Raw genomic sequence first — 14196 nt, 5'->3', positions numbered from 1 at the left:
AATCAACTGAAACAAATTTCCAATTTATCACATTGTGAAGAATTTTCTGTGATTGATTAAAATCTAATTCACATTAAGTTATACATATTATAACTTTTAAAAGCTGATTTTTTAAATTATCAATTCAAGCATGCTGTTTCTTTTCTGAAGTAATTTCTATGTTTTTAAAATTTTATTTGCTAATCTTTTGTAAATAATTTCAGGTTTCAGTGCTGCATGTTATGAGTGGGTTTAGCCTGATACCTTATTAGCATATAGAACAAAAAAACCAAACTCATAATAAATTTAACATACAACCTTTATTTTTGAAAAGATCCAATAGTACTCTAAACTGGTTTCCTTTTTCTGGTCTCATGTTGGTTCAGATTAGACGGATAAATCAACCTGTGGCTTTGCTACAAGAAGTCTATAGAAATTCTGCAAAAGATCTTTCACCAATGGATATAATTACATATATAGAAATATTAGCAGAATCCTCACCATTACTGTGTTATATAAACAGCACTAACTCAGACAAGGACACCCTTTCTAATTCAACTCTTACTGTAAGTATGTTGAACTTTAATTCTTAATATCATTGAGCTTTAAAATTTTTCTTACATCTGCGATTAATGTAAGATTCCAATGATTTCAATAGATACGCTTCTTTTTCAACAGGAATTTGTAAAAACTGTGAATAATTTTGTTCGAAAGGATACATTTATAGTTTGGGACAAGTTACCTACAAATCGTAGAAGAACTCATCTTACACAACTGATACATGCTGCCGAACAAACTACCTTAAGGATATCTCAGAACTTTGAAAAGACCACTCAATTTGATACTAATTCAAGTGATGTAGGTAAGAAGCCAAGGTCAATTTCAAAGCATTAGTATTTTCCAAACAAGCCAGTCTCAAAATGGGTGGAGAGTATTTAAAATACCGTTAATGAATTTGCAAGCAGTTGTTTTGTCAATGTAGAAATAAATGGTGATGCATATTACAAGAGTAATATGCATAAGGATGAGAAAAAGAATGAATACATAATCAGTGCCTCATTCCCTACAATCTTCGCCTTTTCCTGTTCCTGAACTGTTTAGCATTTAAATGCTTAGAGTATATTACTCCCTTGCCATTCCTCCCTAGTCATCTCATGACTGTTAGGATCTACCTTGACCAATAATAGTGACAGGCAGATTTTCTGGATGTAGTATAGTTAAATTTCTCTTTAGGAATCCTTTGCCTTTTGATAATATAAAGCAATCATTATAGTAAGTAAGAATATTTCTTGCTTCATGCAATTTCATATTTAAAACATTAGGAATCTTGGATCAAATTGAAGATGCCAGTAAAGTTGTTCTGTAGAAACAAGGTACATTTTCTGAAATAATCATTGCATACATCCCTACTATATTTTCTGGGTGACATCCTGCTAGGCAACAGTACATATACAAAAATCATTATCTCATCAGAATTCACCACTTACTCAAACTTATGGTAGCAAGCATTGTGACATATATAGGAGCATACATTTCTATAATGTTCTTGTATAAAAAAGGTGAGAAAACACCAGATAAGGAAATTATCCTCAAGAATTTAATTCTGTCTCTCTCTAAATAGTAACTTATATTGTAGATACCATCCTCTGCAACATTGTAGTTCCTACTCTTTGCTTTGGTAATTATGATATGTAGCTCCCTTGCAAGCACACATATTTTGTCTTTGATTTAATAACGATGCATATAAAGCATGACTGTTATAGTAAAATCAAAAAATTAAACTTTAATAATATTTTAAGATATAAATTATAATGTTCAAACATGTTCAGAATATGCTCATTCTACTTGCCATAAGAAGTTGAAATACAATAATAATGGATGAAACTGTCTCTAACTAAATGAATACATTCATTAAAATAATTCCAGAAAATTTATAATATTTGTGGTTTTGTTTCAGCTCTCAAAGCCTTCTTTTTTGATTCACATCACATGAAACATATTCATCCCCATATGAATGTGGACGGAGATTATATAGAAATATTTCCAAAGAGAAAAGCTGCAGATGATTCAGAGGGTAGGACTTTGACAATCTTATATACAGTGTCAGTGATTTGCATTATATACTTATCATGCATTTGATTGCATCATATGTACCTATAATATGTGCTTTCGTATAGAAAAATATTTGATATTTATATACAGAATTTCCATATTTGTACTTGAGATTTTCATTCTGATATAAATACCTTGGGAAAATTTTAGCTGACAATATTTACATCTTTCTTGTCTTACCTCAAACCCCTGTAACTGCCTCACGTTGTTAAGGTTTTAATGAAAATATGCAAAGGAACTATGGTTTTACCACCTGTTTTGTAGCAGTCAAAAGATGCTACAATTTGCATAAAGTTTTTAGTACTTTTTCTTCAGTAATCTATATTCTTCACTGAGAGACTGAATTTGTGATTGTATGAGGAAGACAAATAGAGATAATGTTCAAAAAGAAAGTTATTGTTTAGACTTGGACTTCTCTTGCTATTTCTTAGTCTTTGTACCATAAACTCTTCAACTAAACTATAAGCAGGATTTCATAAGAAATAGAACCAGATAATGCTAATACTAGCAGGTAACTTGATTATCTAACCTATTTTTCTCATTTTATAGATAATGGAACTAAGGCACAAAATATTGAACAGATTTGTCTTTTAGCACATCAACAGGCAGTACAGAGCCAACACTAGAAGGGAGGTAATTGACAAAGAAATCAGCCCTGACCAGCTTTTCTTTGTCACCCAACCACAAGCAAGCTAGCTGCTTGTTATTTTAATTTAACCATTTATCTGCTCTCAGTGCAATGCACTTAGAAAAAAAATCTCTGATAATAGTAAAATTGTGGTTGCTCTTCCCATGTAGTTTATAATATATTACCTAGAGAAATTTGAATTATAATGTTATCGCAAGAATATATGGGTGGTCATAAGTACAAATGAAAAATATATAAGATGACATATATGATCTCTTTTATAGACATCATTTCATAAACAGATGTCATCTTTATTATTCTAAAAAGTGCATTTATTCTCAAAAGATGTTTTTTTTAAAAAATTAACAGCCTTAATGTGGGACTTTTATTTAATCTATTGATAGTATTCTCTCCATTTTTTCTTGTTAGTTTTTATTCAAAAGTAAGAAACAGATGGCCATAAAACAAAAATAACTAAGCCATACTGCTATTAAACCCATGACTCTTACCCTATTACATCATATTCTAATTAACCAAGAACATGTATAATATTTAGGAGCAAATCCAAAAAATGTGTTAAACTGTTATACTTTCAAAGATTTGAGTAGTGTTTAGAGGTTGAAAATAAAGACATTGAAAATACTTCTCATAGTGACAGATGATGAAATTGTCATGGAATTAATGTCTCAAAGAGATCCTGTCTAAGTGTGTGGTAGTTCTTTTATGCTTAATGATCATGCATGCAAACTCTGACATTTGAAAGGGACAGTAATATCAGTTCTCAAGAAAGTAGAGGGAGAAAACTTGTTTTCCTCAAGGTTGGATCTTAAAAATAAAGAGAAGTCTAGCAGGCTATTCAAACCCACTCAATGACATCTACATATGATTATTCATTTATTGACAAAGTCCATTAATAAAAACATGCATTAGTTAAAAGCCACATAGTGTCATTAGTAGAAAAATGAGAGATTCAAGTGGATTTTTATCTTTTTTTTTATAGGCTGAATATTAGTCTCTGTCATTAGTGAATTAATCCCTAATTTACTTAAAGAAAGTACAGATCTTATAAGAAAATTAAAAGCTAAATCAGGCCTAGAATTAGTGCGAAATCATGGGAATTAAAAGAGGTTAACATGATGAGAATTGACAAATACTGAAACTATATTCATAAAAGAGGTGAAAAATGGATTTTGGAGCCTTCCACATGGTGTGAATCTCCTTTTATTAAGTCAAAAATGGATGTTAAATAAGTATTTAACATCATAATACCTCTTAGGTATTATGAGTGATTTATAGATTTTTAAAATCCATCTTATCTTTTTGTGTTTCGATTTTGAACTGTCTCTACTACAACTTCTGGTAAGTCACTATAGTGTGAACTTGTTCATTAACTGGAATAGGTCCAGTTGATCTAAAAGGTTTCCAGGTCCTGCTTCAGGCCCTTATCTATCCATAGAAAAGGTTAGGCAAGTTATCATCTCTTGGAGTCATTATAATTTCACTAACCCAACCATGTTTTACTAATGTTATTTCTTTGATATAACTTCTCTAGGCTAGAAATTTGGGAGGGAGGGAGGGAGGAAAGAAGGAAGGAAGGAAGGAGGAAGGAAGGAAGGAAGGAAGGAAGGAAGGAAGGAAGGAAGGAAGGAGGAAGGAAGGAAAGAAAGAAAGAAAGAAAGAAAGAAAGAAAGAAAGAAAGAAAGAAAGAAAGAAAGAAAGAAAGAAAGAAAGAAAGAATTATATGCCCATTACAAATTTGAGAGAACAAATGGATATGATAGAGTTCCTTCTCAGTTGTCCAAGTATCTAATGCAAACATATGTTTCTTAAAGTTTATAGAGGACTCTCTCGTGTATTTTTTAATTTGGTCTCCACTCTATCCTAATAAACAGTTAGGGTGAATATTACTCTGATCTCATAAGTGAGAAAGCTAAAGTTCAAAGCAGCTGCTTTATCCATGGCCACATAAGTAGGAGCAATGACTGAAAGTAGAACTTCTGATTCTAAGAGTAAATTCTAAATGTAAAGTCCTAAATTTAGTGTCTATAATTCTGTACAATAAGTAGAGGAGGAATATGACTTTAGTGGCAATAGAAATTTTAAAAGAATATAGATCTAAATGTTGTCATTCACACACTTAATAACAGTGATAGTGAACTGCTACAAAAACTAATGCAGTTTGAGATCTATTAATATAGGTGTAGTATGCAGGCTAAGAGAAACATAGTCACATGATAATCTATACCGATCAGGTTACATTTCTAGCATTGAGTTACGTGCTAATGTAATGCATTTGGGGAGCATCAGGGGATGCAGATAAATGACTGCCTTGAAAAACAATAAATTTCCTACCCTGAGACTGCATAGCTATATGTCATTAATATTAAATAAGAAACATTTCAGTGGGCATGAGGTTGAACTCAATGGGATCTCACAATTCCTTCAATTCCAAACTTTCTTAATACTCTAATAAGTTTGTGATAATTTTTTCCCAGTATCTTTCTAACTCATGCATTTGCACACCAAAGTAATAACTCAAAATTTTATCTTTCATGTGATATACTTTACACCTTGGTTCTTAGTCAAGATTTGGATGTAAATTTATCTAGGATTATTTTCCTCCTAACTATAGTTTGTGTAAAGGGGATGCTGCTATAGTCCATGATCAATTTCAGAGTCAATGAGATTTGAGAATATGTCTTAATGTGGTTTGATGATGTAGGCATGGGCTTACTATGATTCACATTTCAGTATCTTGGTATTTGTATGACAGAGTAAAATATTGTCTTTTCAATTGTTATGTTTACTTTAAGAGCTTATACATCTTTGTTTTATGTTTCACCAAATGCACTTGTTTGATTGATAGGCAATGTGGCAGTTGCGTTTTTATATTATAAGAGTATCGGTCCCTTGTTTTCATCATCTGACAACTTCATAATGGAACCGCAAAGTTATGATAATTATGAAGAGGAAAGAAGTGTCATCTCATCAATAATTTCCGTCTCAATTAGCTCAAACCCACCCAAATTGTATGAACTTGAAAAAATAACATTTACATTAAGTCACTTAAAGGTAAGTTGTTTTTTTGGTGACTATTGGTTATGATCATGATTCAGAGAATTGAACATCTCTTGTTGTGTCACTCTAAATACATGTGAGTTCTTGAATTTAATAATCCAGATTCAAAATTAAAAGAAAAAAGTGGTTACAACTAATTTTTCAATAAAACTTTTATGCTTTTGGTACTCTTTAAACTATTCAATAAATAGCAAAGAATTTTACATATTTAAGACTGAAGGAAAGCTATATTTTAGTTTTATTTTAAATACATGCATTGTTCACTTTAGAGTCTTTGTACCTTTAGGGAATGAGTTATAAAAATGTATCAGTGTCAAAGAGATAATTGTCACTTGTGTAATGAAGGCAGTGTTTGGTTGGTAATTGTCACTTAAAATAATATTTTCTGATTAAAACAAAATCACAGAGAAGTTTATAATATTTCATAGATTAGCTTAGACCATTTTGCTCTTATTGTTATTCTAAATCTTTCTTCAAACTCATATATAATTGAAACTATACAATAAAAGAACATGATTATAAATAACCAAGTATTTAGTTTTTTTTATATATACCTAAAAATGAATAATGAAACTGAAAAGTCATTGCTGCTTCCTTTTTACAGTTTATGTTTTCTTGGGCTTTTCGTAGAATTTCAGTCCTAGTACATGAAAAAATACCTATAATGCTCCATTTGGAGAGCCTTGAAATTGGCCATTTTCATCGACATGTTTATGGGGGAGGGAAGGAACTAAAAGAACATATAAAATACCTGTAATCCAATTGTGTCACTATAAATAAAGACATCTAATGCAAAGAGAAACTAAATGTAGGAAAATTCAAGAAAATAGTAGCTCAAATGTAAACATCAGTAAGTATTATGTTGAGAAAAATAGTGTGAAATGTTTTAAGAATGAAAACTAAACAGATATTTTCAGATGCTAAATGCAAATGACACTTTTGACATTAGAAACCAAACATTTTCTGTTACACAGTCTAATGGTTTTTGTAGAGGTTTTATTAGTGAATGGTTTGGCAGATGAAGAGAGGCCAAGGACAATCCATTTCACAAATCTGTTTTATAGATCCACAAGACAAAAAACACATTTAAACAAGAATTTTTCACTGTAATTAATGAAAAAAACTTTATTGTCCTTAATCTGTCTTTCTGTTCAAATCTTTTTGCAGTTCAAAGTAATTACCAATATAAAATTTCATCACTTTCCTCTGATAACATCCTCACTAATCCATGGCTCCCTCTCTCTGAGAATAAAATCTGGATTCTATTTTATTTTCCTCTGCGAAAATAGAATCTATCTCATATATAACGCCTTCAATTTCCTGATTCTCTAATAATTTATTTATAACTTCACCAATTAATATATCTATTTCTTATTACCTCAGAGGAATATTGATAGTAGTTGTCATAATAATATTGGTGATAAGGATAACAACCAATACTTTGACAATGCTTACAGGGGGCTAGGGCTTGTTGTATGTTATTTACTTTTAAAAAAATGTATTTAATTCTCACAAGAGCCCTATGAGGTATGTACTATTAGTTCTGTTTTACAGATAAGGAAACCGAGACTCTTAGAGATTAAATAACTTGCCCAGGATCACTCAACAACCAACTGGTAGAACAAAGTTTTATTCCCAGGAAGTCTTCTTCCAGAATCCATGCTTTCAGCAGCTATGATACTCTCCTGCCCAGTCCTTTGAATTCCTTCCCTACCTGTCTCTTAAAAAAATTATTCTTCATCTGTTATCCCATCTATCCTGGATCTCTCCACATAGTGCCCAGACTCTCCACTAACAAATAAGCTCCAGTTTCTGGTTTCCTACAAAAAGGGAACACACTCTCCATTGGCCCGTTATCTCTTTCACCCCAAACTCAATAATGCCTCTTATTTTAAACTTCTAAAAAAAAATAGGTATTATCTATTGACTTTCATCTATGGAAAATTCGAACACAGTTTTTTTACACATATCTTTCCCCGTGATACACAGATGCCCCTGACTATCCACCCTCCCATGCATACATCAATGTTTTAGTTAAACTAGATTTAAATGTGCATATTATTATAATTTATTATGTGTTATTCACTACTGAATCATTAGGCTGAACCATTTTCCTGGTGTTAATAAATTCTTCTGATTTAACTTGCTTAGATTTCTATTTATCCATTATTGATTCATACTCAAATTTTCTGATGTACTATATATTTTCTTGCGAAATAGTCAGCTAATGTGATGTCCTGGAGACATCCTTCCTAAGTCTCTGTAATTTGATCCTATCTGGATGGCTTACTCTTTGGCCTATGACACAGCTATTGGTCTGGACATGCCTTTTACCATCGTTCTGGACATGCAACTCACCTCTCTCCTGTGTCAGATCGAATGTTTCCTTGAGCTAATATTTCCTCTTTCTTGGTTTATTTCTGTAATTAAAGTTTATTCTTCAGTGACTCTTGAGAAAAGATGCATAGAAGGTCAGGATTTTAAGATATCCTTACACCGTTTGATAAAATTTATGATGTAAAGTTATAAATTGCAGATATGTTTTCTTCAGAATTTTCTAGACCTTGCTTAGTTGTCTTTTAGTGTTTTAGATTAACCTGGAGAAGTTGAATGCAATTAATATTTTACTTAAAATTCGTAGTCTTTTGCATGTGATTAGTTTTTTGCTATCTCTCATACTTTTGAGATCTTATCTTTATTCTCAGAATTCTGATCTAAGATGAACCTGGATGTGGATCTTTCTTCATTAATTGTATTAGGCATTATATGAGTCTATTTAATCTGAAAATGTATGGACTTTAGTTCTAGGAAATTTCCTAATATAATATGATTTCTTCTTCTCCAGTGTCTCCGTTCTCTTGTTATTCCTATTAGTTGAGTATTAGACTTCCCAGCTGAGCCTCTAAGGTATTTTGTTTGTTTGCTTTCCATTTTTAATTTTGCTATTTATTTCAATTTTATGCTTATTACTAGAAACCTTATTTTTTTGCCCTACTTTCATTTAATGGGTACAGTATCTCTCTGAGATATTATTTCTATTTTTTTTATAAGTAACTCTGTTCTGCTCCCTATATTTTATCACTCCTGATTTCCTTTTTGTAGAGTGTGACCCATTCGCCTTTGTTCTCTGTCTTTCGTATTAGAACTTTTTCCTCAGAGATCTGGTTATTCATGACTACCCACTTATACCTAATAATGAGGTATTTGAGAGATTACTGCACGTTTAGGTGGCTTCTGGCAGCAATGTGCTTCACTAGAGAGTTATCATCAGGCAGGTTTCTATCCTTTGCATTGTAAGATCCCAAACTTCACTACCTAATAGTCATTTCTTTTGTCAATTCAGAAATGGAAGCTCAATATGTAAACGGGCTCTGACTTAGCCCTCTGTTTTTTGAATGACACTTGTACTCTAAGCTGACTCTGCTTTCCCAATTCTGGAGTCCCTCTGGTTCCTTTGGCTTATCTGGTTTCCTATAAGAGTGAAATTGGGCATTTTCCTAGCTATTTGGAGGAACTGAATATAGAGTTTCAATTTTCTTCACATAGCTTAACCTCTTTGAAAAACTTCATGTCATCTCTCTAATTTTAGCTCAATCACTGTCTTCCCAGACTCATTCCAATCTAATTCAGTCTGTCTTCATCAGTGCTCCAACTGTTGACCCAAGTGTTGGATTTAGCATATATCCCATTAAATCAATTGTCTGATTGTATTAAAATCATCTGAGTTTCTATCATCCTGAAGGGCAGACGCTTAACCTTTTTAACTGAGATCCCCGGCTCCTCGCACAAAGCTTATCACATATTTAATACTGAATGAATATTTTATTTAATAAATGATTATCTGAATATATCCTTTCACATCTCTTGTCTTCTTAATACCTTCCTCATAGGGCTCTTTTGAGGGTTAAATTAAACAAAGTAGGTGAGAAAGCACCTAGGTAAACTGTAAACAGTTATGTAATTGTAAGTTTCTGTTTCTACACAATATTAGTATAGGGTGTTCAACATTCTATGATTAAACTATTATTAAAATGTATAGAGATTAGGTATTGTGTTATGATTAGTTAATATAAGCGTATGATAAAAAGAACTCTACTATTTATTGAACATCCATCTCGTAGTCTATGTGATCAGCCCCTATCGCTGTTCTTATCTTCACTACACTTTATCTCATTTATTGTGCTCTAATTATGCTGGTTTCTACATATTTCTGGAAGATCTCTGTTCTGTCTCACCTCAGAGAGATTTTCCATTTTCCATTCCAACTGTCTGAAACCTTCTCTTCCCAAGTCTTCAGGGGTCACTCTGTCACTTCTTTGATGTATTTGCTTAGACATAATTTTCTGAGAAAGTCCTCCTCAGATCAACCTCCATGCTACTTAATTTCTCTTTTCCCTGGTTTATTTTTCTTGTTTAATAACTTCTCAATCCTCACAAGAATGCAAGGTTAACAATGAAAAGACTTTTTCTGTTTAATGTTATATTTTTAGTACCAGGATAAACAACCAATGTCTAAAATATACTCAACAAACATTTATCGAATAAAAATCATATGATAATTATGTGTCATGCACTGTTATAAATGACACATACATAATCTCATTTGTTAATAAATGATTTTCACGACAACTTTGTGAAACAGGGTTGATAAAATGCATCACTGTTGCAATGTAAACTTCAATTCTTCCATAAAACAGCAGCATTCATTTGTTAGCATTGATTTTATGCTTCACTTTTTTAGGCTTTTTTAATTATATTGATATGCAAAGTGGTATTTTAAATATGACAAAGGGATACCATATGTATAACTTTTTCTCTTTTTTCCATCAGTAAAATGTCTCTTTTTCAGACCACAGATAAGTATAAGAGTCAATGTGCATTTTGGAACTACTTGCCTGATACCATGAACGGTAACTGGTCTTTGGACGGCTGTGAAGTGATATACTCGAATGAAACCCACACCTCATGCAGCTGTAATCACCTGACACATTTTGCAATTTTGATGTCTTCTGGTACTTCCATTGTAAGGCAATTTTTCTCATCATATTTATAAATCTGCATGTCCTTTTTATTCTTCTGTGTTATTCAAGAGAATAATTAATTGTTATTTTTTTTTTTTGGTTATAAATAGCATCTTTAAATAACTGAGAGAGCCCCAAGATTACCTTTTTTAGTCTTTTTTTCCTTACCTGCCTTCTATGACATATCTAGTCTGAGTTTTAGATTATTTTTAGTCTTGGACTTATCTCTAGTGATTGTGTGTTAAGTATCTATCCACTGGTTGTTTTTAATGCTAGTTTTAAGGGGCATTTATACATTTTAATGTATTATAGACTTAAAGCACCTTTGTCTTTGTATTGGAAGTTTATTTTTATTTATTTATTTAAATTATTTGATATTTTTAAATTAAATTTATTGGGGTGACATTTGATTAATAAAATTATATAGAGTTCAAGTGTACAATTTGATAACTGCGCATGTGTGTATTGCATTGTGTGCTCACTATCCAAAGTTAAATGTCTTTGTGTCCTTATATTTGACCCTCTTTAGCCGTATCTACCTGCCCTCCCCACTTCCCTCTGGTAACTGCTAAACTGTTGTTCATGTCCGTGAGTCTCTGTTTATTTGTCTTATTAGTTGTTTTCAGTTTTATATCCCACATATGAGTGTACTTTTACTAATAATAAATTAGTTTAAAATGTTTGATATCTGATCAATAAGCATTAGTACATTTATAACTAATACCATATTTTAATCATGTAGAGGCCCACAGATTTTTAAATATAAAAAATCACTCCAAGGTGAATGACTTCGTAAGTTGTATTTTACAGTATTTATCAGTGATATCTTGCTTTTACATTATATAATATTATATTTTATATCTCTGTATGATAATCTTCATTAGATTACAGGTTTATTTCCACATATACTTAGAATCATCAAATATATAAACTGGCCAAATAAATCTGCCTAGCTATAATGCTAATCACAATGATGATTTTGTTTTTCTGAATGTTAAGCAAAGAAGCCTCTATTCTGTATATAAAAAATAAATACTCAACTAGTTAGAATAAAACCAACATTTCTCATTTCAAAGTTTCTCAACTATTTTGATATTCTATACATTAAGCATTTTTAACACTTCTGTTAATGTGCTTTGTTTTAGATGAATCACTATATAGAAATGACTTGTTACCACTGATACATCTGTTTTAATTAACCATTTTTACATTATAATTATGATTGCCATTATAATATCATGAAACTAATGATGATAACATTGTTAAATCATTACAGAACTGTTAAAGTACCACATGATTTACATCAGATTTCTCTGAATAGTGAGCATTTTCAAAAATCATCTGAGTGCACATTTGTATTTCTACATTTTTTGGACATTTTGATTAATGTTTTACCAAAAAAAGAAGTTCATTATATGTTGTAGTTCCTTTAAAAAGTTACTGAGTTATTATTCTCTTAACAGCTTTATTATTATTTTCCCTTAGAGTATTCAAGATTATAATATTCTTACAAGGATCACTCAACTAGGAATAATTATTTCTCTGATTTGCCTGGCCTTATGCATTTTTACCTTCTGGTTCTTCAGTGAAATTCAAAGCACCAGGACAACAATTCACAAAAATCTTTGCTGTAACCTATTTCTTGCTGAACTTGTTTTTCTCATTGGGATCAATACAAATTCTAACAAGGTATGTAGACCTCTCTTATTTTCTACCTGTGTATTTTCTTAAATTTGTATGTCATTGAAACATGAATTATAATTAAGGGTATAATAGGGCAAAAACTATATACTTTGTTCTTAACTCTTTCCTAAGTTTGATAATGTTAGCATATCTAAGGAACCTGCTTATCAATTCCCTTAACCACAGTGTCCCTCATTATAATGAACTATTGGGACAAATGAAAACCTTGCAACAAACCGAAGAAATAACTGTCTTTGTTTTGTTTTGTTTTGTTTTTACAAAGCCATTAAACAGAAACAGAGAGCAAAGAATTATAAATAAAGTTTATCTTAACACAGAAACTGAATATAAAAGCATCTAGGGTTCATAGGTTGAAATGTGATAAACTGGTTCTACCTAGTAACTTTCCTAACTACTGATTTTCCACCATTATTGATCAAGGGCCTTACCAAATAGTTTCCATATTGTGTTCATCTGGGTCCTTCTTAGAAGTAGATACTAAAATGGAATTACACATTTAATACAATATCATGCAAAATGATTGTGAAAGAAAATGGGAAAAGAGAGACTTGGCGAGTCATCGGACCAAGAAGTAGATCTAACTTCAATTGAAGGAGAGGAGAAAGAAAGGATAAGTGGATCGAAGGATTTTACATAGCAGTGCAATTCTAAAGTTCATCGTGGTTGTCTGGGAGTCGTTTAAGAAGACTTTGAGCCAAAGTGTCACGTGGCAGAGGAATATTTTGTCCTCTCAAGAACAAGAATGTCGTAGTAAGCCTGCTGTTCTCAGTCATTGGCTGGCACCGGCCTTGGTAAACACAGCCATGGTTTTTCTTGTCTAGCATCTGGAGCCCTCAGCCAACTGCCCTTCCTGCTGTTGGAAACTGGAGAAGAGCATTCTCATAGCCACAGACTTTTAAATTGCCTCCATATTTTCACTGTTATGCTTCCAAGTCCTGAAACTAACTTTCAGGTATCAAGGTTTTCTTCTGAAGCAAATGTCACAAAGCATCCATTTTAAATAGTATACACTAGACATACCTGTTTGTTTGCTTTTCCCAGTGGTATTCAGAAAATCTTTCAATTTTATATATCTCCCCTTATCCTCCAATGCTTATTTCCTCCTTCAGTTTTATCTCATCTTCACTCTCATTGCAAAAATGTCCATTATACTATTCGTGATCAATTCTATTTCACTTAGCAAGTTCTTCCTATTTTCAAGCCATATTTCAAAAAATTAATGATGCCCTAAATTTAATCACCAGTGATCTCTGTTTCCAACCTTTTAAAGTACTCTCTAATATATTTTAGTATGTAATCTCATTATGCTTGAATTATACTCTATTTTAATAAGCACGATAGATATGTAAGTATGTATTATGTTATCTTTTCAACAATAGATCATGTTAGTGCTATTAATACAGAAGTAAGTAACTAATTCTTTTTCTGTTATTTCTTAGGAGCCTAACTCCAGTTATAGGTATAAAGTAAATACTAATAGATAATATTTAGCTGAAATTCATCTCAAATTTACCTGATAATTTTACAATTTAAAATGATTCTTCAATGGATATTTTGTAAAATATATCATTTGTCTTTTATTAATTTAGTGTTTGATACTTAATCAATATATTGTTTTGTTTGGACATAGTATTAGCAATACTTTTTATTCTTTAAGCATGAGTAAAATAAAGG

General features: G+C 31.5%; 1 protein-coding gene across 4 annotated transcripts in view; it reads left to right on the top strand.

The window, feature by feature from the left end:
• Nucleotides 1-14196, top strand: part of ADGRL4 (adhesion G protein-coupled receptor L4) — a 103226-nt gene that overhangs the window by 62325 nt on the left and 26705 nt on the right. For all 4 annotated transcript variants that reach the window (XM_016151007.2, XM_016151006.2, XM_016151008.2 and 1 more), the window contains 6 exons: nt 366-545; nt 658-841; nt 1937-2053; nt 5586-5791; nt 10647-10820; nt 12304-12507. In XM_016151007.2, coding sequence (XP_016006493.2) covers nt 366-545; nt 658-841; nt 1937-2053; nt 5586-5791; nt 10647-10820; nt 12304-12507 — 1065 coding nt within the window. The remainder of the gene's footprint in view (nt 1-365; nt 546-657; nt 842-1936; nt 2054-5585; nt 5792-10646; nt 10821-12303; nt 12508-14196) is intronic.

Source organism: Rousettus aegyptiacus, unplaced genomic scaffold, assembly GCF_014176215.1.
Source record: "Rousettus aegyptiacus isolate mRouAeg1 unplaced genomic scaffold, mRouAeg1.p scaffold_m13_p_1, whole genome shotgun sequence".
Lineage (NCBI taxonomy): Eukaryota > Metazoa > Chordata > Mammalia > Chiroptera > Pteropodidae > Rousettus > Rousettus aegyptiacus.
Note: the sequence above shows the minus strand (reverse complement) of the source record. Positions and strands in the feature narration are given on the sequence as shown.